Source organism: Syngnathus floridae, chromosome 1, assembly GCF_059516105.1.
Source record: "Syngnathus floridae isolate MCC-2025c chromosome 1, RoL_Sflo_1.0, whole genome shotgun sequence".
In the NCBI taxonomy this organism is placed as follows: Eukaryota; Metazoa; Chordata; class Actinopteri; order Syngnathiformes; family Syngnathidae; genus Syngnathus; species Syngnathus floridae.
In genome coordinates, this window is record NC_142413.1 from 9,796,718 (window position 1) to 9,819,973 (window position 23,256).

The window sequence follows — 23,256 nt, forward strand, 5'->3', positions numbered from 1 at the left end:
ACTGTTATACAGTACATGCGAGTCACGTGATCAAACAGTTGAAAAGTGGTTCACCGGGTCAATGCGTATGAATATTTCACACTGCCTGCTGTTCTATTTACCGAATTTATCGAGATGATCCCCAGTAGGGAGGCCGGCTGTGCATCTGGCGATGTGGTGCACCATCAATATTACATCTGTGCGCCACCCGCCATTCCAAATGTGGCGCGCCAGGAAATGGGTCGACCCCCGTTTGCCAATTTCTAAATGTCCCCAGAGTAAATATGCTGAATCTCACAAATAATCTAGATATAGAGGGTAAAAGAATAAGCAAGGTGGCTTTGTCTTCTGGGGGGGAAAAAAAAAATCTGAAAAATGTGTCAAAACTTGAGTTTAGTCCGGTCATTTCCCCACACATGGACACTGTCCTGCTTTTATTACAGAAAAATGAGAGCGCTATCGAGTCATCTCCCGTGCATTGGAGGTTGAATGTGATTGCTTGGTGTCAAAAAATTGCCATGTTGTTTAATTATCTGGCCGGCTGCACTCGCCAAATTGGTGGACCGGAGCGATTCGTCCTTGGTCAAAAACTTTCCTCAAGCCATTGTCTTCCTCATCTGCTCCACTTCACCCGGACCGCCGTCGACCGAGCGTGCCGTTATTATTGGTTTTTGCGCCCCAGACACTTTTGTGCTAGTGCGATAAATGTCTATTACATGGGCTGAACTACCTGATAATGTCATCCCCAAGAAAGTAAAAACAAATGACAATATAAAAAACACATTGGAGCACTAAAGCCCCTTTAGCGCTGCCTGTAAATCAGTTTTTTCCCTGCATCACGGCTCATACACAGATGTAACGTGTGCAACGATAATAGAATACTTTATAAAGCTATGGGTCTTTTTGTTTTTATTATTAGCTTAATTATAAGGAAAAGTACCATTTTCTCTTAGATTTTGTAGAGGTCTCAATCTATATACTATACCTACTAATTATAATAATAATTCAGTATGGATCCATCTTCCAAGTTTTATTTTGATGTTGAAATGGCATAGATCATAGTTGAAATGATGTAATATGCATTGCTGCCCTCTAAAGGACCGGAGTGGAATGGCGTTGGTACTCATTGTTGATTACATGCGTCTTCAGTTTGCTTTTGCGGTTTGTCTTAAATGTGTTTTTTTTACACGTTCTATTTTCACGATCATTTGACATAATTTAGACAGGTGCTTTTCAATACCTTAAAGGCTGCTACAATAACTCAAATAGAGAAAAAGGGTCAAACAAACTAGCTATACAGTCTTCTGTGCTGACGCTTACATCACTCACTAGTTCCTTTTCAAAGCCTCAGTCACAATACTAGAGTAAAATGTGAGACCTCAAGTGGAGAAAAATAATACCTGCAGCCCACATGTACTTGGTATTGTGGTTAATTATGCCAAATATTTTTTTCCCCAATAATTCATAATTCTAAAAATATTCAATAGCCACAGCCATGATCATGGAGGTAAGAAAAGGCATTGGATTGCTTTATTTTCTTGGCCCAGAAGTGTTTTTCGTAGAAATAATTGACTCATCTGATTCTAACTTTGCTATCACAGTAGCGTACGTTGATGATTGAAGACGTGGCGGGCCAACATGCTTACAATTTTTTTGCATTACATCGACGCCTTAGGAATGAAACTCAAGGACTTCCTTTTCATTTATTGCCATCATTTTTGTTATGTGAATTCTTCCAGTGAGTGTTTGTCTCAGTTAGTACCACGTTCATTACGTGCGGTCTCCTAGTACGTCCCTCGCTGTAGGCCCTACTGCGTCGCCATTCTGACGTGTGTCGTGTGTGTGTGTGCAGTTACCCGCAGACTTCAGCCGACTTCATCTGGCCGACGGCTTGCACCCACAGGTGACGCACGTGTCCTCCAGCCACTCAGGATGTAGTATCACCAGCGACTCGGGAAGCAGCAGCCTGTCTGATATCTATCAGGTGAGGCACGGGGAAAACGGGACCGCCCCGCCGCCAAAAAGCCCTCCCTCAGACGGCGGGCGGTCCCGACTACCGCGTTCCTTTGCGTTGGTCAGTTCTTTTCTGATAGCTAGGTTTGAAGGTAAGTAGAGTGAACCCACGCTTTTTTGCGCCTTGCTATGAATGACTTCACCTGTTTTGCTTCCCCTTGGCTTTTTGCTTAGCTTGTTCTCTGCAAGCTGGTTAAAGCCAAGGCTAAGAGCAAGGTCGTTATTGGAAGTTCTGCATCTTGACAGAGAGATCTTTGAATGTCGGGGAGGAGTTAAGTTTAGCCCAAGTTGTTGTCGGAAACTATGGAGAATTTTCCTCATAGAACGTACCTCCATACAGTGCAAAGGATGATATGTTGTGGTTTATTTAAACGTCATGCTTGTGTGTAACTTTTTGTCTTTGTGTATTTTCCTGGTTGGTGTTTTTGTAACGTTTACAGAGGATAAAGCATAGGGGCGGGAAAAGCGACAAATAGATATACTTAAATTCAATTCAAATATGGCGGCTGGAAACAGCATGACAAGTTTTAAAAAAGTATCAACTGTGCTGATATTTGATATGTTCATAATTTCAAATCTTTTCTATCTATGGATAGTTTCTCCACGTTATTTAAATGTGAGAACTTTTAAAGGTTGACTGATGCAGCATTTGAAATTGATGGATTAATGAAGGGTATTTTTAATAAAAGAACTCAAAGTAGCATCGTCATCCCCGCGGGCGTAAATAAAACGGCTTAAAAGAGCGCAGAAATCTTGCGCTGACTAATCCTCTTAATTCCTACACATCTTAACACCGTCGCATTCTTTGTGAGTTCCATTTCACAGTCCACACACACACACCATCACTCGACATCAACCTTGTGCGTGTGCTTATGTGTTTTGACAGGCCAGTGTGCGACAGTGATCATAAGGCCATCTGGCAATTGCGCACACAGTCACTTTACGGTTCCTGACGCTGCTTTTAAACTCCCCCATAATTTTTTTTTTTTTACATTTTTGAATATTACCACTATTATTTTTGTGTGTATATTTTGCATTTTATGTACATTAATTTAAAAATATTTTTAAGTATGTGTGTATCTTTCATATACCTCTATATTGTCTCTTAATATTTTATTTTTTGTAGATTTTTTTTTATTTTTAACTTCATATTTTTATCTTAATATTTAACATTTTCTCTTTTTCATTTAATACCATATTATCTTAGGGAACCCCACCATATTAGCATTACATTCAATATTTTCCTCATACCATATTATGGTGCTTGTATAGTTTTCAAGTTTTGCTAATATTTTGGTGTTTCCACTTTGACGCGTCTTCTATTTGTTGCATGCGAGGCAGATTGTCTTTATCAGGATCAAACTTTGGGTTTGAGAATGACAGCTTACAAATGACTGTTTTAGTTAAAGAAAAAGATTGACAAGTAACATGTAATTGCTGCGCGATAATCACCCCCTGACCCCACAGCGGGTTTATTTTTAAGAACCCACAGTGGGGGTTCCATTGCACATTTCCACAACAAACAGGATTACGTGAGGGCTTGTTTAAAGAATTTAAGACTACGTTTACCCTTACCAGCCAGTCCATGACAACAGTCCCATTTGACCAAGCTCATTGGCTATGATAAGTCTACACACCCAGGAAGTCTATTTGAACATCTGAGGTGTATTTGGGTTTAATCGGGCACTTTAAATGGCGTGCGCTCACTCCCATTTAACATTTTATTGATTTATTCTGAACACGGACACGTGTCCAGTGATAAGCGGGTGGGCACTCTTTTCCAATCACTTATCTCAGTCCCCTCAAATATTTCAAATATTTCATTATTTTATTGAGTTGTACAGATTGGTAGGGCAGTTTAATCGTTTAATTCATGCCAGATGTTTTATTGACACCCCAGTTGGAGTTTACTGACATAAGCTTCGTTTTGGAAAGATTGCCAGCCTAATGCTAACTGTGAATTGACGAGCTAGCAAGAGCGAGCAGTAGAACTCATGAGAGGCATTTACCGTCAAAATATGAATATTGCCATGCTAATACTGTAGACAACATGACTCGTTTAGAATGATCCATTGGATACAGTGTGTTTTTTAATAGTTACTCTTGGGAGCCCATGAAACGATCTGTTTGTTACCTTGTCGGAAAGTGCTGACTTTGGAGATATTGTTGAATGGGAAGCTCCAAAAAGCTTAATTACTGATGAGAAGCGTTGGTCATGGTCGTTGTCAACAACACGACAGGAATGTGTGTATTTTGCGCGTTGGTGCTTGCGTGCGTGCCTGAATAAATGATGACACTGGTCCTTCAAGCAGCCGTTGAAAGCATTGATCCAAGAATAGCCCTGATGAAATATTAACGCCCAACTTTAAATGGCGGCTGCCCGTTCGTATAGATTTAGAATGACAAAAAGGCGGGGCCCGCAACACACGGATAGGCGTCCTTTGTTTAAAGGTGACTCGACATTTACGCTACGATTTGTCCAGATTATAGTTTTTGCCAAACGTTTTTTTGTTTGGGGTTTTCATCTCCTATTATCATATTTTACATCATATCGTTGCTTTTTTAATATAATACTTATTTATGTTGTATTTCTCAAATATCTAATCCAACATTAAGCATTGTTACTGTTAGGTTTGCGAATATTTTTGGTGAATATTTGAGCAGTTATGTATTGTAATAATTGGATGTTTTTCTTAATTTAAACCATTTTTCCCTATAATTTATAAATTTTTTGTATTTTTTTCAATATTAAATGTAATATTTTGAGCATCATCACAACTAATATTTTATACTTGTGCTTTTCCTTTGCATATGGAAATCACTGACATATATTTCCTTTTGCGATAACGGTGACATCATCGACTATCATAAACGTTTTTCTTGCATTAATGGTGATTAAAACAAAAACAAAAAATAAACTTAAATCAAAACTCCTCATACGGGGCTGGGCCCACCCACTAGTGGGTCCACGCCCAAACGTCCTCGACGACCTGGTGTTGATGAATCATTGATGAGCTTCTCTGATCTTGTCTCGCATTTGAAGATGACACGAGAAGACGAGGGCTCTTGGCTACTCCTTACCTTTAAAAGTGTGAATTGTGACCACAATGCGTCTGGCACTGGAATTTTGCGGGAATTTTGCCAAGATTGCATTTTTTCCCATGGCCAATGAGGTGAGCTTGCAGAAGATGCTGTTAGGACGGCCGTTTTCCTTCACTACAGTATTTTGTTTACTTGGTAGCGCCAAAGCTGGAGTAATTGCATCACGGCTTTCAAAGAACGCGATGTTGCCGGGAGGCTCAACGCTGACTCTGGGGCTTGGGAAGCGCTTGGGAGTTAATGAGCTTGTCTCTATGCGCGGCAGCGGCAGCCTGTTTGTCATGCAGCGCTAGAGCCGGCGTGTGGTTGTGTGCTGAGAAAGTGTTCGAAATGGGACACGTTTCTGCAACGCACTTTTGCTTAGACTTGGAGTTGTTGCTTTACTGGAAACTGGAGCATATTTTAAGTTAATATTTTTAGGGTCTTTTTGTGTGTTTCAGCAGTATTGAATTTTACAAATATTTGTCAGTCAAATTGTGCATGTTTTTAATATTGCAGTATGTATTTCATTCATATAATTTATTAATTATTAATTTGGTTATTTTTATTTTTTAATTTTAATTATTATTTTATTGTAAAATATACTAATTATTAATTTGGTTATTTTATTTTTCTAAATTCTTTTCATGTGGTGTTGCTGAATATGTTTTCGTCTTTAGTCTTAGTCAATTGTCTTTTTAAATAGTGGTTTATTTTTGCTCCATTTGTTTTTGTACATAAAGCCATTTTCCATTTTTTGTGATATTTGAATTTATTGCATTTATTTATTTGTAGTTCCATTTTCTCAGAACATTTGTTTTTCCTTTGCGACTTGAGACATAACGCTTTGTAACCCAGTTTTGCATTAGTTTGTAATTGCTGTTTGGTTGGAATCCGTAGATTTGTGTTGTTTATTTTTGGATTGATTGGGTGAGCTGAATAGTGATGGCAGGATAGCGCTTCACTTCATTCGTCAGAACTTCAACCACTCGTCCAAAATCCCAGGCAACTTTTAAAACCATGACGATTTCTTCTCCCCCTTCTAGGCCACCGAGAACGAATCGGGTGACATGGACTTGAGCGGCCTGCCTGAGACTGCCGTCGACTCTGAGGAGGATGACGATGAAGAAGACATTGAGCGAGCGTCAGACCCTCTCATGAGCCGGGACATTGTCCGAGACTGCCTGGAGAAGGACCCCATGGACAGGACGGATGACGACATAGGTGAGACAGAGCAGTACTGTACAGGACTTTCCCTATTCCTACGCAGAACACATTAAGTAGGGAGCAGAAAAAAAGAAGGATTCAATTGTAGGGTTGTATACGATTATATATTTTTCATATTTCGGACAAATTTACAATTGATTTTGTACTTGTACTGATTTTGCACTTACCTAAAAAGATGGCAAACTGTTGATGGACTTTTCTGAAAATAGGGAAGAACTATTGCTGTCACACCATCCATAAATGCCTCGTTCCCTGTAGTTTTCGCATAGCCTCACCGAACTTTTGGTGTATCACACCATCAAAGCTGTGGCCCACTATGTGAGTTAGCCACGTTTGAAGAGGCTTAATGTTGACAAGAGGAGGAGGAGGATGCGTCGGCTGTAGTGCGAGGAAGAGCGAGTGCCCTCTTTGTCGTCCTCCTCCATCTCCACAGTTAATCTCCCCCGCAGCAGCCAGCCCACCAGCCCTCCCTCCCCTCCTCCATGCCAGCAGGCTTTTCTAGGTCACTCCTGGCACATCCTGCAGCCTCGCCTCGCCCAGCGCATCAAACATTCAAACGCTTGCCTCTGCAGACGCGAGACCTGCTTGTTGCCGTGACGACCGGAGGTCACCGCTAACACCCTCACGCACCCATGGAGCAAATATTTGCAATTTTGAATTTGGGTTTAAATATTTTGAGGATTTTCTAGTTGCGGGGCAAACAGGATCACATGGTGAATAATGAAATAGTCTTAAGGTTTAGTTGCTATTTTTTTTAGAAAACAAGTTTCAATCTTTTATAGTATTCATTTTTCTAGAAAAGAAGTAGTGTATTCTCGAAATTAAAAATATTAATTTTTCGAATAAGTAAAAATTATGAATTACATTTCTCTTTCAAGAAATACATCAATATATTTTCAAGTATATTTTTAAAAAAACAAAAAGGCAATCTTGTGAGTGGTGTTTATCTCATGAATTAGTAATATATTTTCAAGAAATTCACAAGTCAATGAAGTCACCCTCTTTTTGTAGAAAGAATACCAGCACTTAGGTTCAGATTTTTAACATGATAAATATGGTTGTTTTTTGAGGAAAATAGGTAACCATGCCAGGATAGGGTCTGATTTTCTTGACGTCATAAGCGTATGCAATCAAGTCAACCTTTTTCTGCAAAATACCTAACATTTTGTCCTAAACAAAAAATTTCATGACTTTTGTAGTTTCTTTTTGTGTTTGTGGCCATAAAACACCCTTGTAGTTCTCTACCATTTCTTAGTGAGTCCACGTTTTAAAACAAAAAAATGGTCAGTGGTTGGTACGATGCAGTGTTTTAAAGTCTGCAGTGAGGTCACAGAGTGTAACGTGTCAGCACTTATTCTGCTCCCCACACAAGTCATCGATGGCATCGATGTTGGACCTGAGAGCCACTTTTGATGACTACGCTACATGTTCTCAAACTGAGCCGTAACGTGCAAAATAATTTGCCATCATTGTTTTATTTGTCACTCAAAAGTGCCTACATACCTGATATATGATAACTTCTCCCCACATCATTGCTTGGGTAAATTAAAATATCAATTACATAATTTAATGGAGAAGACATCGTGGAACACTGTGCATCGTTATTTTACGCTTTGTTATTGTGCAGTTCCTTTCCATGTGTACTACTCGGCCCCTAGGGCAAGTACAATAAATAATTGCAATGGATACGTACTGTATATACACAAAGACGGTCACAGCTGCTCAATAAGTTGCAGTAATCCTTTTTTGCAGAAGATGAAGAATATATGCCTCTTAATAGTGTCCTATTGTGTGTTTATTCCTCCCTTGCTGAAACGCTGATGATGTCATGACAGATGCAAGTTTCACTAGCTCATTTGCAGCATTGTGTTAGAATTAAGCTAAGGACAGCTGAGGGATTTTTTATTTTTTTTTAATAACCTTTGCATTGTTTTCTTTTCTACCCCCTCTCACAGAGCAATTGCTGGAGTTCATGCATCAGCTGCCGGCCTTCGCTAACATGACCATGTCAGTGCGGCGTGAACTGTGCGCCGTCATGGTGTTCGCCGTGGTTGAGCGCGCCGGTACCATTGTTCTCAACGACGGCGAGGAGGTGCGTTTATTTTGTTGGGGGAAAAAACATGAATGAATCTTCTCCCGTTTTGTGTATTTTCCGCTCTATTAAAGCTGAATGCAGAGCGTCTCGTCTCCCATGGACATCCTCGGGCGGCTGAAGCGAGACGCGGCTTTCAATGGCCACAATTTTGCCCCGCAACTGTACTTAGTCAGTGGGTTGACTGAACAGGCTTTAACCACAGGAACTAATAGAAATGATTCGTGCCAAGGCAAATATGATAATGGCCTCGATAAATACACTGGCCGTGTTGACTTTTGTAAGTCGCATGTCATGCAAGTAAAAAATAGTGTTCTTTCAAGATCCACCAGCCTTTCTTTGTGGGAATATTCGATATCGTAAATATAATACATTTATTCCCACATTATATTTTTGGGTCACAAATATTATTAATAAGGTATTGTTATACGATCATGATTTATTTTGTCCCTTTAAGATAATCACGTTATACTTCTAAGATTAATGCTTTTTTCTTACAACGAAAAACTTTTTTTTTAATAAAATTCTGACTTAAATTAAATCTCAAAAAGATTTTGACGTTATTCTTATAAAATTGAAAACAATTATACTTCCCAGAAAGATTACAGAACACATTATTCTTATAAATTTTTCCCCCAAAACTCAGAAGTAATGATTTTGAGGTTGTTTTCTTTTGCAAAACAGAATGCCACATTATTCTCCACCTCTTTCGAAGAAATATCCAACCATTTTGCTGAAAACCATACATTATAAGATTTTGTTTTGGCCCATATTTTCCATTTATTTGTCATTATTAAGTCGGTGTCAATCAGGAGCATGAAATGCACTGCTTGAGTTGCCACTATATTTTTTTCACTGGCATAAATAGATGAACAAAGATATACTATGTATATAAAGTAAGTCTTAATTTTCTGACCAATTAAATTTAAATTTGTGCAGTTTGGAATCACTTGGCTAGAGATTTCTTTGAATGAGTTAGCGTGTAGCATTAGCGATGCCTTTGTGACCAATCATGTGATGTGATGTTGTATCTCTAGCTCGACTCTTGGTCCGTGATTTTGAACGGCTCCGTGGAGGTGACATACCCCGAGGGGCGCACGGAGATCCTGTGCATGGGCAACAGTTTTGGGGTGTCACCCACCATGGAAAAGGAGTACATGAAGGGGGCCATGAAGACCAAGGTGGACGACTGCCAGGTAGCGTGTCCTTCACATGCCACCAAACACGCCCGTTCAACGGCTGTTAGACTCCTTAATGGTGGAGGTCGTTTGCAGCTAATGTTCTCGCCCTGGCACCTCCTAACGACCCCCTGGGGGCCTCGCTGTTGACGATGCTCTCCAGGGAGTCGACTTAATGGGCCATTTTCAGGCAGCGCTTTCGCGCATGGTCGACATGACCTCTTGTTTCGAAATGATGAGTAGTGCAAAGGAAACACCTTTTCCAACAATTTTCAGCCTCATCACGCTTTTAATATCACCATAGCAACGTTATTTTCAAGATGGTGAGATTATCAGGGAAATAACGATGAGCTTAAACAAGAAATTAGCATACACACACTCAAATGTACATAATGTGAGGAAATTGACAATAAAGCAGACTTTGACTTTGATAAAAATCAATAGTGCAAAACCGTTAACAGTTATGTCAAATCAAGCAGAACATAGTGTCGACTAAAGTTAGAAAATGTATCAAATTAATCGTGTTTTGCAGTAAGATTAAACGTGAAGAAAATTTGACTTATTGTTTTGGATGTCTTTTTTTGTAGTTTGTGTGCATAGCCCAGCAAGACTACTGCTGCATCCTGAACCAAGTGGAGAAGAACATGCAGAAGGTGGAAGAGGAAGGCGAGATCGTCATGGTCAAGGAGCACAGAGAACTGGACCGAACCGGCACCAGGAAAGGACACATAGTCATCAAGGTGACTGCATAGGAACATTGCCGTCACTATTTGCATTGTTGATTTTCTTCATTATAACACCGCCACGCTTGCTCCACTCAGGGCACTCCGGAGCGTCTGACCATGCACCTGGTGGAGGAGCACTCGGTGGTTGATCCCACCTACATTGAGGACTTCCTGTTGACGTACAGGACATTCCTATCCAGCCCTATGGTGGTGGGCAAGAAGCTGCTGGAGTGGTTCCATGACCCCAGTCTCAGGGACAAGGTATAGAATCTCAAAAGATTTCATTTTTCTTTAATTATTTTAAAAAATTAGCTGAAGAAATGTTTTTGTTTTGTTTATTGTCCAGGTGACACGGGTGGTTTTGCTGTGGGTGAATAACCACTTCAACGATTTTGAGGGTGACGCCGCAATGACTCACTTCCTGGAGGAGTTTGAAAACAACCTTGAGAGAGAAGTACGTTTCTGAAAAGTTAAATCATGAAAAGTAAGACGCGTTCTCCTCACACACAGCATGTTGTTGCATGCACCTTTAGAAAATGTGCGGCCACCTGCGGCTGTTGAACATCGCGTGCGCTGCCAAAGCCAAACCTCGCCTGGTGACGCTGACGAAAGCGTCCAGGGAGGCCGACCTTGCCTTCAGCCTGCTGGGAGGACAAGACAAAGGCTTCAGGGTCTTCATTGACGCCGTGGAGGCCGGGAGCAAGGCGGCGGAGGCCGGGCTCAAACGAGGGGATCAGGTAAAGAGTCGTGCAAAAACCTGTTTTTAGCATATCTGGTATTTTTTCATACAGACAACTAGAACAAATACATTTTTAAAATATTGCTTTCTTTAATTTTCTGCTTCACCACTTGCCTGTCTCGCACACGCCCGTTTGTTCCACTCACAAGGTCAAATTGTATATGATCCTCCTCAAATACTCCTATCCTGTGTTTTGTTCTTTGCTGCTTGCCCGCCTCCCACACCCCCGCTCCAAAGGTAACAAGCTCAGCCACATATGAACATCCTGAACTAATTTAAGCGACATTTAAAAAATGTGTTCTGGTTTGAAAGCATCACCCAAATTTAATCCAGAGTCCACCTTTGGGGACCTTTCTTGATCAAACGTAATGTGCTAACAAGCCTCTTTTGTGTCCCCCTTGGACCGCCATCTAAGTAAAGGCCATCCTGCGCTCCTCTCAGGCCAGTAAAAACACAAACAACAGCAATTAGCCAACTAGACTACACAGCATCTGCTCCCTGCCCAAGGATGAGCACCCACAGGCGGCTGACTAAACTTCACCTCTGACTAATAAGAACGTCGGGACCGACTCCCGGTGGATCGTGTTAGTTAGCTAGCGAGCAAAAATAGCAAAGCACGCGGAAAGAAGAGCTGTAGGGAATGTTTGGATCGGACGAGATTTAATGCGGATTCAGACACTCTCCAGATGGGTTTCCAGGATTAAGAAGACTTTAGCTGGAAAGCTCAGAACATCGGCAAGAGCGAAAGTGCTTGCGAAGTCCAGCTTTGAGGAGAAAGCCAGCAAAGTGCTTGCTGCCACCAAGTAGCTCAGTTCTTAAAAAATGTTTTGGTCTATCACAAAACTAACAAATATTTGCTTGCGTTAATATCCTTTAACATTTCCTTTTTCTCAAGTCGTAGATTACAATTGTCCGACACATTTGCAATATCAGTGAAATGGCTACATTTGTGCATCTTTGATGGAAATTAGGTGGAGTCACTAACCTCTAGTCCAAACATTGTATGCAGTGTGTGAGGCAGGCAACCAGACAAAGAGAAACGTTAGGCTTTAAAATCTGAGAACATCCAAGAGTAAAAGTCACAAAACTGTCTTTGAGTTCATTGTCTTAATTTGAGCACTCTTGTGTCTTGTTTTCCTTGCCGTCAAGATCTTGGAGGTGAATGGGCAGAACTTTGAGAATGTCCAACTCAGCAAAGCCAATGAGATACTGAAGAACAACACGCACTTGTCCATAACTGTGAAAACCAACCTTTTAGGTAAAAAAAAGAAAAAAAGCACATGCACATTCAAAATGCATTTTTCTTTTTCTGTTGGTGACTTTTGATTGCTGACATCTCAGGATTCTGTCAAATATCCAGCCTGAAGGTTGTGTACAGGAAATATCGTATTTGGACACAACTTTTTTGCATCCACAATTATGGTCAATTTAAGAATTTTTTTTCCCCATAAATCACAAAACAGATGTAAAGTGATTGCAGCAAATCAATTAACTCTATTAAGTGTTCGATTGTCTGAGAATTGCAGTAAAACCTAATCTCTTCCCATATTGTTTCCTCAAGGTTGAAAGTCTAGATTAATTTTTAGGCACTAAAGAGTGACTAGGTACAGTATATTTGAGTAAGTAATGTTTTTTTAAATGGATAGTTGTGATTAAGTATGAGTGAGTACCGATACCAGGTACTATCTGTGTCAGACGAGTATCGGCTTCTTGTGGAGGCTGACGAAATCAGTCATTAAACTTAAGACTTGAAAAAAAAAAAAAGTCATGTTGACATAACATAACCAAATCTATTGTGCCCAACCCTGTGCAGTGTTTAAAGAGCTGCTAACCAGACCCGAGCAGGAGCTTCACGGCGATGTGGATGGTGAGGACGAGCACGACCGAAAGAACGGCGCGCCGCACCTGCCCAAGATTGGCGACATAAAAAAAGCCAGCCGCTACTCAATACCGGACCTGGCGGTTGATGTGGAGCAAGTGATGGGCCTGGAGAAGGCCAGCAAAAAGGTCAAGAGCAACTCGGTGGGCGGACGCAACAAGCTCAAGAAGATTTTTGACAAGACACTCACCAGCATCCTGCCTCCCAAACCTTACAAGTAAGTTGGGCATGGTTTGTGTCTTTTTCTCGGGAAACAAGAAAGTTTCACAATAAAGCCAAACTAAAGTCTACAATAACAGGAAGCGCAAAAGGAAAAAACACCCAGTCACTTTTGTATGTTTAACTTCTTATATTAAACTCATTCATGCTGCAACTTTCTGTCCGTTTCCCGCAGCGACGTTTGCGTGGGCCAGTCGCAGGACGACAGCATTGTGGGCATGAAGCAGTCCAAGCAGATCCCGCCGGCGCTCCCCGTCAGCGGCAACCTGTCATCGTCCAACCCCGACCTGCTCCAGTCGCACCACCGCATCCTGGACTTCAACAACCAACCCGGTGAGCCTTGTCATCGCTAATCCCGTTCCACTTTTAAAACCGGCTAATCTGTGCTAATATTTACCAACACGTTATTTGTGTTCTTCCAGTGCCGGTCAACCTGAGTAAGTACTTTGTGTACCTGGTGATCCCTGGGCACAATTGCACCTTTGATGGCCATTGGCGGTTATTGCTAATTTACTAAGCGTAAAGCCTGTGCATTCACTGGGGCTAATCAAGTCAAGCGCCAGCCTTCTTCTCCTGTGGGTCTTTGTTTGCGTCTTTTAATCACACTTGTCACATGGAATGCTGGGTTACTGGTGGAGGGAAAAAAATGTTCTTTGCTTGAATGGTCTTAATGAGAAGCATGAATCCAAATATACTGAGCGTTCATTCATCATGGGAGATACGTTCCAGATCAACCTGCAATTGGTGAAAATACACAATGAAGAGAATTTGTTGGTTTTCTGTATTTGCACAAGTTTTTTGGTTATGTTTACATTGGGTCACGTTTACTTTGCATTACACATTTATGCCATGAGCCTGTTATTGTTTCGGTTTTTTGCTCCACAATGTTTCGCTAACATACATATTGTTGTACTTTGACTTTTGTCAACTTGGCTTATGTTACATTAGAATTCAATTTCAACCACAGCACGTTTACATAGACAACCAGCCCAAATGAACAACAGAACAGTTTGCTGGTAACATCCATTTTAGAACAATGGTTTTGACCAACTCTCTCTCTGCAGATATGTCTGACCAGGTGCTGCGGGTCTTTAAAGCGGACCAGCAGTCGCGTTACATCATGATTGGCAAGGACACCACAGCCAAGGAGGTGGTGGCCCAGGCCATTCGCGAGTTTGCGCTGACAGCCGCGCCCGAGGCCTATTCGCTGTGCGAGGTATCGGTCACACCCGAGGGCGTCATCAAGCAGAGGCGGCTGCCCGACCAGCTCTCGAAGCTAGCCGACAGGATACAGCTGAGCGGAAGGTAGACACTCGCGCATATACTGCATGTTATAATTTGGTAGTTGAATAGCACACACGTTCGGATTCAAATAGAAAAAAGTTTGCATTTTCTTTGCCCCAAAACAATTTTGATCAAAAAGACATGTATCTCATATTTTTAGTTTCAGTTTTTCCCCCGCTTTTTATTTGAAACTCGGAAACATTTTTTTTTTGTTACAAATAATAAAATAGTTGCGAATTGGAAACAACTTGACCGAAACATTGTCTCCTAAAATTTTTTTTCAGTTTCTGTTTGTTACATGAAAAACAATAACTTCCCATAGTAATGAAGAAAATACATTAACCAAACTGAAAACATGGGTCTCATAGCACTTGAATAAAAGTCATATAACGCTCATGTAATGCCTTATTTTTCCGCAAACAGGTACTACCTAAAGAGCAACATGGAGACAGAGACACTGTGCTCGGACGAGGACGCCCAGGATCTCCTTCGCGAGGGCCAGATCTCGCTGCTGCAGCTGAGCACGGTGGAGGTGGCCACGCAACTGTCCATGCGCGCCTTCCAGCTCTTCTGCGCCATCGAGCCCACCGAGTACATCGACGACCTCTTCAAGTTGCGCCCCAAGGCGGGCGGCGCCGCCAGCCTCAAGCGCTTCGAGGAGGCCATCAACCACGAGACCTTCTGGGTGGCCACAGAGGTCACGCGGGAGGCCAATCAGCTCAAGCGCATGAAGACCATCAAGCACTTCATCAAGATTGCGCTGCACTGCCGCGAATGCAAGAACTTCAACTCCATGTTTGCCATTATCAGGTTCGATGCGCCCTGTACCCCTTCCACATTTGTTAGTCATTTAGATGGGTTGTTGCTCACTTATTTAACCATTTACAGCTAGTTGGGCACTTTATTTAGTTAGTTGCTTGTTTTTCCGGTAGGTTAATACTTATATAGAATAATTTAATCCCTTAAGGCAGTTGTTTTAATTCTTTTCTCCTTTTTTTTCTTAGCGGTTTGAACTTGGCTCCCGTCTCTCGCCTTCGAGGAACGTGGGAGAAGCTGCCCAGCAAGTACGAGAAGCTCTTTGGTGATCTACAGGACTTGTTCGATCCCTCCAGGAACATGGCTAAGTACCGAAACGTCCTCAACAACCAGAACCTGCAGCCGCCCATCATCCCGCTCTTTCCTGTCATCAAGAAGGACCTGACCTTCCTGCACGAAGGTACGACATGGGAAAACATTTTTGTAATTATTGCATCATTTTTGTATTTAAAAATCATTTGTGATGTGCTGCCTCCAGGTAACGACTCCAAAGTTGACGGCCTCGTGAACTTTGAGAAGCTGCGAATGATCGCCAAAGAAATCCGCCACGTGGGCCGCATGGCCTCGGTCAACATGGACCCTAACCTCATGTTCAGGACAAGGTACGGAAGCCCTAGTAAAAAAACATATTGTAGCTTTTAGAAAGCTTCTCCTGTTGTTGAAACCAATGTCAGTGTCTCCATTAAGTGGTCTTTAAGCTCCTCTCCAGTGGCTTTTTTTTCCTACGCGGTGGCATTTGATTTTCTTTGGTGGTCTTTGGTGCTCTTTCCTGTCCTTAAAAGCTTGTTTTGTCTTCTTCCTCTCGCTCATCCACCCTCCGCCCCCCACGCTTGTCTGTTCGTGGGCTGTAGGAAGAAGAAGTGGAGAAGTTTAGGGTAAGTTTACATGTGCCTCCACATTTCTTTGCTGGCTTTCCTTTGAACAGGTTGACTTGAATGGCTTTACTAATAATACATGCAGTACAGTGAACCCATGCTCATTCAGTTACGAGTTCCTAATTGTGCACATTCTCCACCAATGGTGTTGATGCATTCCGATCCTCTCCATTTTAAGCGCCATCTTGTGGCATCTATATTCAATTAGAAGCCTCTTTTAGGGAGCGGCTATTATTTGCAGATTTTCACTATTCCTGGCAAGCCTTGGTAATAGCTCGGGTTCACTGCACTCCCTCTCAACACGGGTCATTTTGCTGGCGATTACCTTGACAGGAGTGGGAAATGGGGGGACTAAATGTTAATGCTAAATATTGTAATGCATTGTTCGGTGTAATAACATTTCATTACACTGTAAATTACATTGCACTAGTATGATGATAACATTCCGAGCATCTTGCCACCAGCAAAGTCGATCCTTGGTTATCCCTTGGTTATGCATGCCCATCATTGCTCTCCAAGTCTTCTTTTATAATAGATTTTACAATTCCTGTTGAGACTTTTTTATTTATGTATTTTTCTATATCTGTTAAAATACTTATTTTTTTTATGCACGTGCATTTCTATGCATATTTTATAGAGATATGTTTTTAAGGTAGATGGCGAGATTTACTTTCTAAATAGTTCTTTTAATTTTTTCATTTCCCCTCCATTATTTAAGAGACCCATAGGCCTCTTGACAAATGACGTTCCCTTTCATCATTCTTGACATTTTTGTGGTACGCATACTCACCATTTAATGGCAAGCCTGCGGGAGAAAACACGAGTTGTTGTACGTGATGAATGTTTTCTAATTAGGGGGGGTTTATCTCCATAGATCATATCTCATTACTTGTTAAAAATCAGCTTGTAATCCTGTGGAATGTAGGTTGTAATTACGCTATAAAAGAGATTACACGAACCACAAGAATGTTAACTATGAAGGCAAGTAATAAACTCACAGCCACTTTATTCTACCTGGAATACTGTGGAATTCTTTTCGGAGCACCTAATGCTGCTTTTCTGCATGTTTAGCATCACAAGACTCAAGTCAAGAGTGCACTTTATTAATACCCATTGCGTCTACTTTGGCTATTTCTTCTGTGTTTCTGTCTTATGTAGCTCCTTAAGTCAAGGCAGCGCTAACGCAGCCGTGCTGGACGTTAACCAGGCGGGCGGCCACAAGAAGCGCGTGCGACGCAGTTCCTTCCTCAATGCCAAGAAGCTGTACGAGGATGCACAGATGGCTCGCAAGGTCAAGCAGTACCTAGCCAACCTCAGTCTGGAGACCAATGAGGAGAGCCTGCAGACGCTCTCGCTGCAATGCGAACCCTCTGTCAGCACACGTGAGTCACACACACTAGAAAACAACACAACAACAAAAACGAGCTATGTTACTGGTAATACAAAATTTAAATGTAGTCCCTACTCCACCCATGTAATACATTGGACTCTTTTCAGCATGTGTCTCAAACCCTAACGTGCGTTGTGCCTCCCAGTGCCCAAGAACTCAGGGGTCCGCCGTGCCGACACTTCCCCCGTGGTGTCCAGAGCGGCCAGCCAGCAGAGAGGCCAACTGGCCAAAGGCTCCCAGGCCCTGCAGGTGCCCGCCGTGGCCCTGTACCCATCGCGCAAGAAGGTGCCTGTAAAGGACCTGCCTCCCTTTGGTAAGATTAATAGTGGGAGAAGAAATTAAATGTTTTATCATATAACTTCTCAGCGTTTTCGCAGGTACATCATGTGGTCAAATGTATTGAGACAGACAACTGCGTCTTTGTTTCAGGCACCAGCTCCCCTCAGTCGCTGAAGAAAATCCTGTCTCTGTCGGAAGAGGCCAGCGAGCGCCATCGCAGACATCCCGACGATGCCACAGCGTCCAATACCACCTCGCAGCTCTCCTCTCCACCCGGCTCCCCACAGAGCTCCCCCAAGAAGGGTAAACACACCAATGTGGTATAGTTCCACCCCCTGCTGCTTGGCTTGTGCATTGCACATGTGTCACAAATTGGATCAATAGAATTCAGTTACTACTCTATATGAAATTAATACTCATTTTTAAAATTAATTATGCAAATTTGATATTACTTCACATTTATTTTAGCATTATTTACTGTTTTGCTGGGAATTTTCTTACTCATTCCTTACCATTATAATGATACGTCACCATATACTTTTGTCAGTATCATTTAGATTTTTGTGAGTTTCATATATATTACTGGCCTTTATTTTAATTAAGGATGAGTTATTTTTTATTTTTGTTTAATAATTGTTTTAGTTTAATATTGAATGTTTGTTTATTTCCTTTAGAATAATGTATCAATATTTTTTCTTCACATTTATTTTCATGACGGCTTTTTTTTTTTAAGGCCAAGTGTCTTATTTTTTACATGTGTGTTACAGGTTTCAACCGCATGGGCGACTCGTACTCTGACTGCAGTCAGAGTGAGATGTCGTCTCGCTCCAGCCTTCTCAGCAACTTGTCTTTCGAGGACGAGCGGCGGCTGAGGCATTCGGGGGGCGTCGGCGAGTCCCATGTCGGTGGAATGCGCCTAGAACGGCGAGCCGCCACCGATCCCGACCAGTATAGTCTAGGGTACGTGATTACGTCGCACAACTGAAATCACGCCTCTAAAATGAGAGCGTGCAAACATTTTTGTTTCGTTTTGATGTAGCTCTAAAAATTTTCAATGAACAAACGTGTTTTGCAGCACTCTACACACAAAAAATCAATCAAGAAAGCATATTGTCTTGTGGCATTTGGGTGATAAGCAATACAGTCGATTGCCTTACACCAGAGGATGTGACATGGCGTTTGGGTGGCAGGTCGTACTCGTCGATGCAGGACTGTAGGGGCATCTATGCGGGCTGCCCCACGGTGTTGTCGTCACCCAGCTCTGAGGAGCTGACCCAGGACCAGGGGGACCGCGTGTCCCTGGACGCGGCCGATAGCGGGCGCGGCTCCTGGACGTCTTGTTCGTCCGGTTCCCACGACAACATCCAGACCATGCAGCAAGGCCGCAGCTGGGAAACACTGGCCTTCAGTGGGGGGCTCCCGCCCGCCGGCGGTCCGGAGGCCCTACTGTGGGCGGCGCAGACACGGGGCAGCTGGGCCTCGGCCGGCTCCTCTTCATCATCGTCTGCCGCCTACTGGGGCGAAGACTCAGAAGGTGACACGGGCACCATCAAGAGGCGAGGCGGTAAGGACGTCAACGCAGACGCCGAGACCAGCAGCATCACGTCCACCGGGTCAGAGGAAGCCAAGCAGACGGGGAGGCCCTCGCCCTCACCCGTCACCGCTGCCTGTAAAGGACTCGTATGTGAGTTTCTCCAATTGGCAAAATTTATAGTAGTACCCGAAAAGAATATATTTCTACGAGAATAAAATCACCAACTAAAGTTGCAATTTTGTGTTGTGTACCTGAAGCCCGGAAAGAGGGGCGATATCGCGAGCCTCCCCCAACGCCACCGGGCTACACAGCACTGACCATTTCCGACCTGGCGGATGGCCAGTCGCCGCCCCCTCCCGGACCGAATTCCACCACATCTGCGACGCCGACAAGCCGCCGTCCTCCCGACTACACCACGGCGCTGCAGCGCTCGCGCATGATCACGCAATCCCCCGACTCGCAGGCCCATCAAGCGGCATCCAAGCAGAGGACCAGCAACCTCCGGTGCGTCCGGGATGACGACGACGAGGCGGCGGCCGAAGAGGAGGAGGAGGAGGGTGAGTCTCCTAAACTAGTCGCTCTGAGGAAGCCGAGGGCGCAGCGTACCCCCCGGCCCCCCCGACCTTGACAGTGTGTGTGCAGGAGGGGCGCCCCCTCCCCCCCATGGCAGGTAAAGACTGATTCATCAGATAGTCCCACCCCTTCCCTATCCCCACCTCAAAGCATGCCAACACACTTGGACTGAAACTTGACCACTCACTACTTCCTGCTACATCTTGGGGGGTGCCACCCCTCCCCTCATTCCCTAACAACTACCAGGTTTATCATCGATGTTTTTGTGAAGCGGTATTTTAATGCATGGAATAAATAGAAGCTCAACATCTCACACCTCAAACAGTGCCCCCCCTCCCCACAAACACACACCACCCCCTTACCCCACCCCTTTCCACAGCCCCACTGACACTGTGGATGGAGTCTGTCTAATGATGTTCGTAGAAAACACAAATGTAGACTGTAATAGTGATTATTCTACATGACCTTAACTTAGCCTATTCAGTTTGTTTTGACAAAAATTATTATTTTTAAAAGAATAGTAATCTAAATAAAATCTAAAAATAAAATCAAATGGTTATCAGAATCCTATCCTGCCAAATATTGGAATCAGAATTTGCCTAAAATAATCCATATTGATCGGGCCATTGTAAAAACTGATATTTTGAGGGAAAAAAAAGTTTGGGGAAAAAACACATTTTAAGAGGAAAAAGTAACATCCTGGGCAACATGCCACATTCACCGTGTTGCGTGCACACACGAACAGCTGACTTTGCTCCTCATACATGTGGAAGAAATTCAAATTCCTCTCAATGGTTTTTGATTTATGGCGGAGGGAACCAAATGCGTGCTGATGTAACTTTGTCGACTGTTTTGTTTTCTGTCCGCAGATGACGAGCAGGTGTCGGCGGTCTGAGGCAAAAACAAACTCTTGGCCGTCCTTCCAAGCAACCAATAGACTCTCATCGTCAAGCTACATACGTGCCTGCTCTGCCTCCTGATTGGTGGATTCCTCGTTGGCGCCTCCTCTTTCTCCCCGCCCCCCCGCCTTAAAGCATCATGGGGGGTTGACAGACCCTGCATGCAAAAACAAAGAAAATACTGTGAAGAAGATGAAGAGGAGGTAAAAGATAACATGCCTGGCACTTTTTCGACGATATAAAGACATTTTTAAACATAAATACAACAATGTTGACATCCATCTGCACTATAAAGAAGACAAGAAAAGAAAACAAGCAGCAGACATTTTGAGGACTTTCTCAATTAAACGTTTGCACTCCTGACCCGCTCCAGGAGGTTGGAACAATGACGCCAGTATTAACATACGCACACACAGAAAGGACAACATTTCTCACACACGCACACACACACTTGACGAGCACTTTCAGCACAAGACCTTGCGGACGCGCTCGTGGACGCCAGGGTAACGATGACGACGAGGGGCGGGATCCCGTCATCTGCAGGGATGCTGTTGGGTATCCAAAAAGCACAACAATAATGACAAAAGAGGGAATCTGAAAAAGCCAGGACATGGCGCCCTGAGGACTGGAAAGCTGTCAATCATGGCCCTCGTAGACATTCATAGTCAAGTTTGTGTGAATGTTCAAAGCGCCTTACCGACTGCACAGTCATCACACAACGTGTACCCCAACTTCAATGAGCAGAGTGAAATGCCTTATTCCTCAACGCATTCTTTACATCATCGTCCCGCACCCTAACACACACACACACACACAGACACATAAACACACATAAAAGTGGAGATCCCCACAATCAGTAACACTAGGACTTGACTGAAGGACTTTTCTGTTGTTGTTGTTGTTTTTGTAGACTTCGGTGATGAAGGAATTGAATAAAATAAAAGAAGATAAATAAGGCTACCAATGAGATCAATGCCGAGGAGTGTTAAAGCCACACAGAAATGAGAACTTAAATACATCAAATAAGGTTGAAACGAACTAATAACGGGATATTGACATTTTGAAAAGTAGAATTTACTAAATTCTCACCTCTGCGTGTTGACCAGATGCCAGCAATTAGGACGTCCTTACTATAAAACGTTACAAAAATTACATATGAAATCTGTATTGTATTTTTTTTTTTTTTTAAACAGTTGGACGTTTACAAGATTGCAAGCTACCAAGAAAAAACAAGCCTGAAATATCCTGCTAATTTAATCATGGCAAGCAATGGTCTTATTTGTTTAATGAGAATGAAGTTAAAATACGAAACATGCAATTTGTCTGGAAATAACTTGTAAAGTTTACCACAACAAAATCCTAAATTTAAGGGTGAACCTTTTCTTTCTTTCAAAATAAGAGTTGTACAAAATGCAATATTGCAAGCATAAAATGGTAATGTTACCAAAATTCACAAATGTCAGTAACATAACATAATGAAGTTGTAGTTGTAGGAAAAAGCAAAGGAGGCCACAATATCTCTGGTGGAGAGAAAAAGTCATCATTTAATGAGCGTAAATTCATAATGTTAGAATAAAGTTCTTTTGAGGATAAAATCCCACTATGAATGGGAAAAGAAAAAAAACTGTCCAGATTTTACAACAAAAAATATTTTTGCAGAATAAAATCTGAATATTACCAGAAAAGTTGGAATTTTTACATTTAAAATAATAAAATGTGAATATTGTGAGAAACAAGTGAAAATATTATATAAGTATTCCTATAACTTTGCAACTTTTCTGGTCAAATTTTGATTTCTGCTAAAACTGTGTCCTAGTTTTCTGACTTGGTTTTCTGCGAATGAAACATTTTCCTGTAGTTTTCTTTTGTGTTGTGCTAAGACTCCTCGGGTGAATGATGATATCTCTGGTCCTCCAATCACAGAATTTTGCTGATCACATTGATCAGTTTGGTGACAAAAGATAAATATATATATATATATCATTAAAATGAACTAGACTGAAGGGGTGAGTGTTTTCCGTTGCGATAACACTAAAAAAAGTTCTTTTTGTTACTGTGTGATATATTTTTGTTTAGTTTTGTACGGGCCGCATTTGAAGACGTGACATTGCACAAAACGTGTCGGTTTGATGTCGTGGGTAGAACTGCTACTGTTGTGATGATGATGATGATAATGACCATGATGAAGATAACATACATGTGTACATTTTAGCTGGTGATGTTCTCCTTCCCTCTACTACAACTCACACTTGTATGTCTTTTACAAAGACAATCGGTGGAGTACGCGTCCCTTGTTCTTGTTTCTTTTTTTTGTATTTTTAATACAATAATTGTAAATATTGGTTCTATTTTTGTTCAAACGTATTATGTTCATGCCTCAACATCCAGTTTTATAGGAAGCTGGGAATCAATAAATCCTGCATACAGAGTACTGAGTCACTGAGATTTCTTTTTGGATACCAATTTCAACCCTTTCC

General features: G+C 42.3%; 1 protein-coding gene across 10 annotated transcripts in view; it reads left to right on the plus strand.

Moving 5' to 3' along the window:
- The window catches only part of rapgef2b (Rap guanine nucleotide exchange factor 2b), a 66,785-nt gene extending 43,578 nt beyond the window's left edge, over positions 1 to 23,207 (plus strand). For 5 of the 10 annotated variants that reach the window (XM_088389116.1, XM_088389594.1, XM_088389503.1 and 2 more), the window contains 24 exons: positions 1,832 to 1,963; positions 6,117 to 6,294; positions 8,253 to 8,389; positions 9,427 to 9,585; positions 10,155 to 10,307; positions 10,389 to 10,553; positions 10,639 to 10,746; positions 10,826 to 11,029; positions 12,181 to 12,289; positions 12,845 to 13,127; positions 13,305 to 13,462; positions 13,552 to 13,566; positions 14,194 to 14,434; positions 14,837 to 15,223; positions 15,418 to 15,629; positions 15,708 to 15,831; positions 16,081 to 16,104; positions 17,263 to 17,486; positions 17,640 to 17,807; positions 17,924 to 18,076; positions 18,541 to 18,733; positions 18,964 to 19,457; positions 19,565 to 19,977; positions 20,750 to 23,207. In XM_088389116.1, the coding sequence (XP_088245242.1) occupies positions 1,832 to 1,963; positions 6,117 to 6,294; positions 8,253 to 8,389; positions 9,427 to 9,585; positions 10,155 to 10,307; positions 10,389 to 10,553; positions 10,639 to 10,746; positions 10,826 to 11,029; positions 12,181 to 12,289; positions 12,845 to 13,127; positions 13,305 to 13,462; positions 13,552 to 13,566; positions 14,194 to 14,434; positions 14,837 to 15,223; positions 15,418 to 15,629; positions 15,708 to 15,831; positions 16,081 to 16,104; positions 17,263 to 17,486; positions 17,640 to 17,807; positions 17,924 to 18,076; positions 18,541 to 18,733; positions 18,964 to 19,457; positions 19,565 to 19,935 (4,392 nt within the window). In that variant the 3' untranslated portion in view covers positions 19,936 to 19,977; positions 20,750 to 23,207. The remainder of the gene's footprint in view (positions 1 to 1,831; positions 1,964 to 6,116; positions 6,295 to 8,252; positions 8,390 to 9,426; positions 9,586 to 10,154; positions 10,308 to 10,388; positions 10,554 to 10,638; positions 10,747 to 10,825; positions 11,030 to 12,180; positions 12,290 to 12,844; positions 13,128 to 13,304; positions 13,463 to 13,551; positions 13,567 to 14,193; positions 14,435 to 14,836; positions 15,224 to 15,417; positions 15,630 to 15,707; positions 15,832 to 16,080; positions 16,105 to 17,262; positions 17,487 to 17,639; positions 17,808 to 17,923; positions 18,077 to 18,540; positions 18,734 to 18,963; positions 19,458 to 19,564; positions 19,978 to 20,749) is intronic. The other 5 variants (XM_088389203.1, XM_088389828.1, XM_088389367.1 and 2 more) reach the window with 4 other exon arrangements.
- Positions 23,208 to 23,256: the final 49 nt, after the last annotated feature.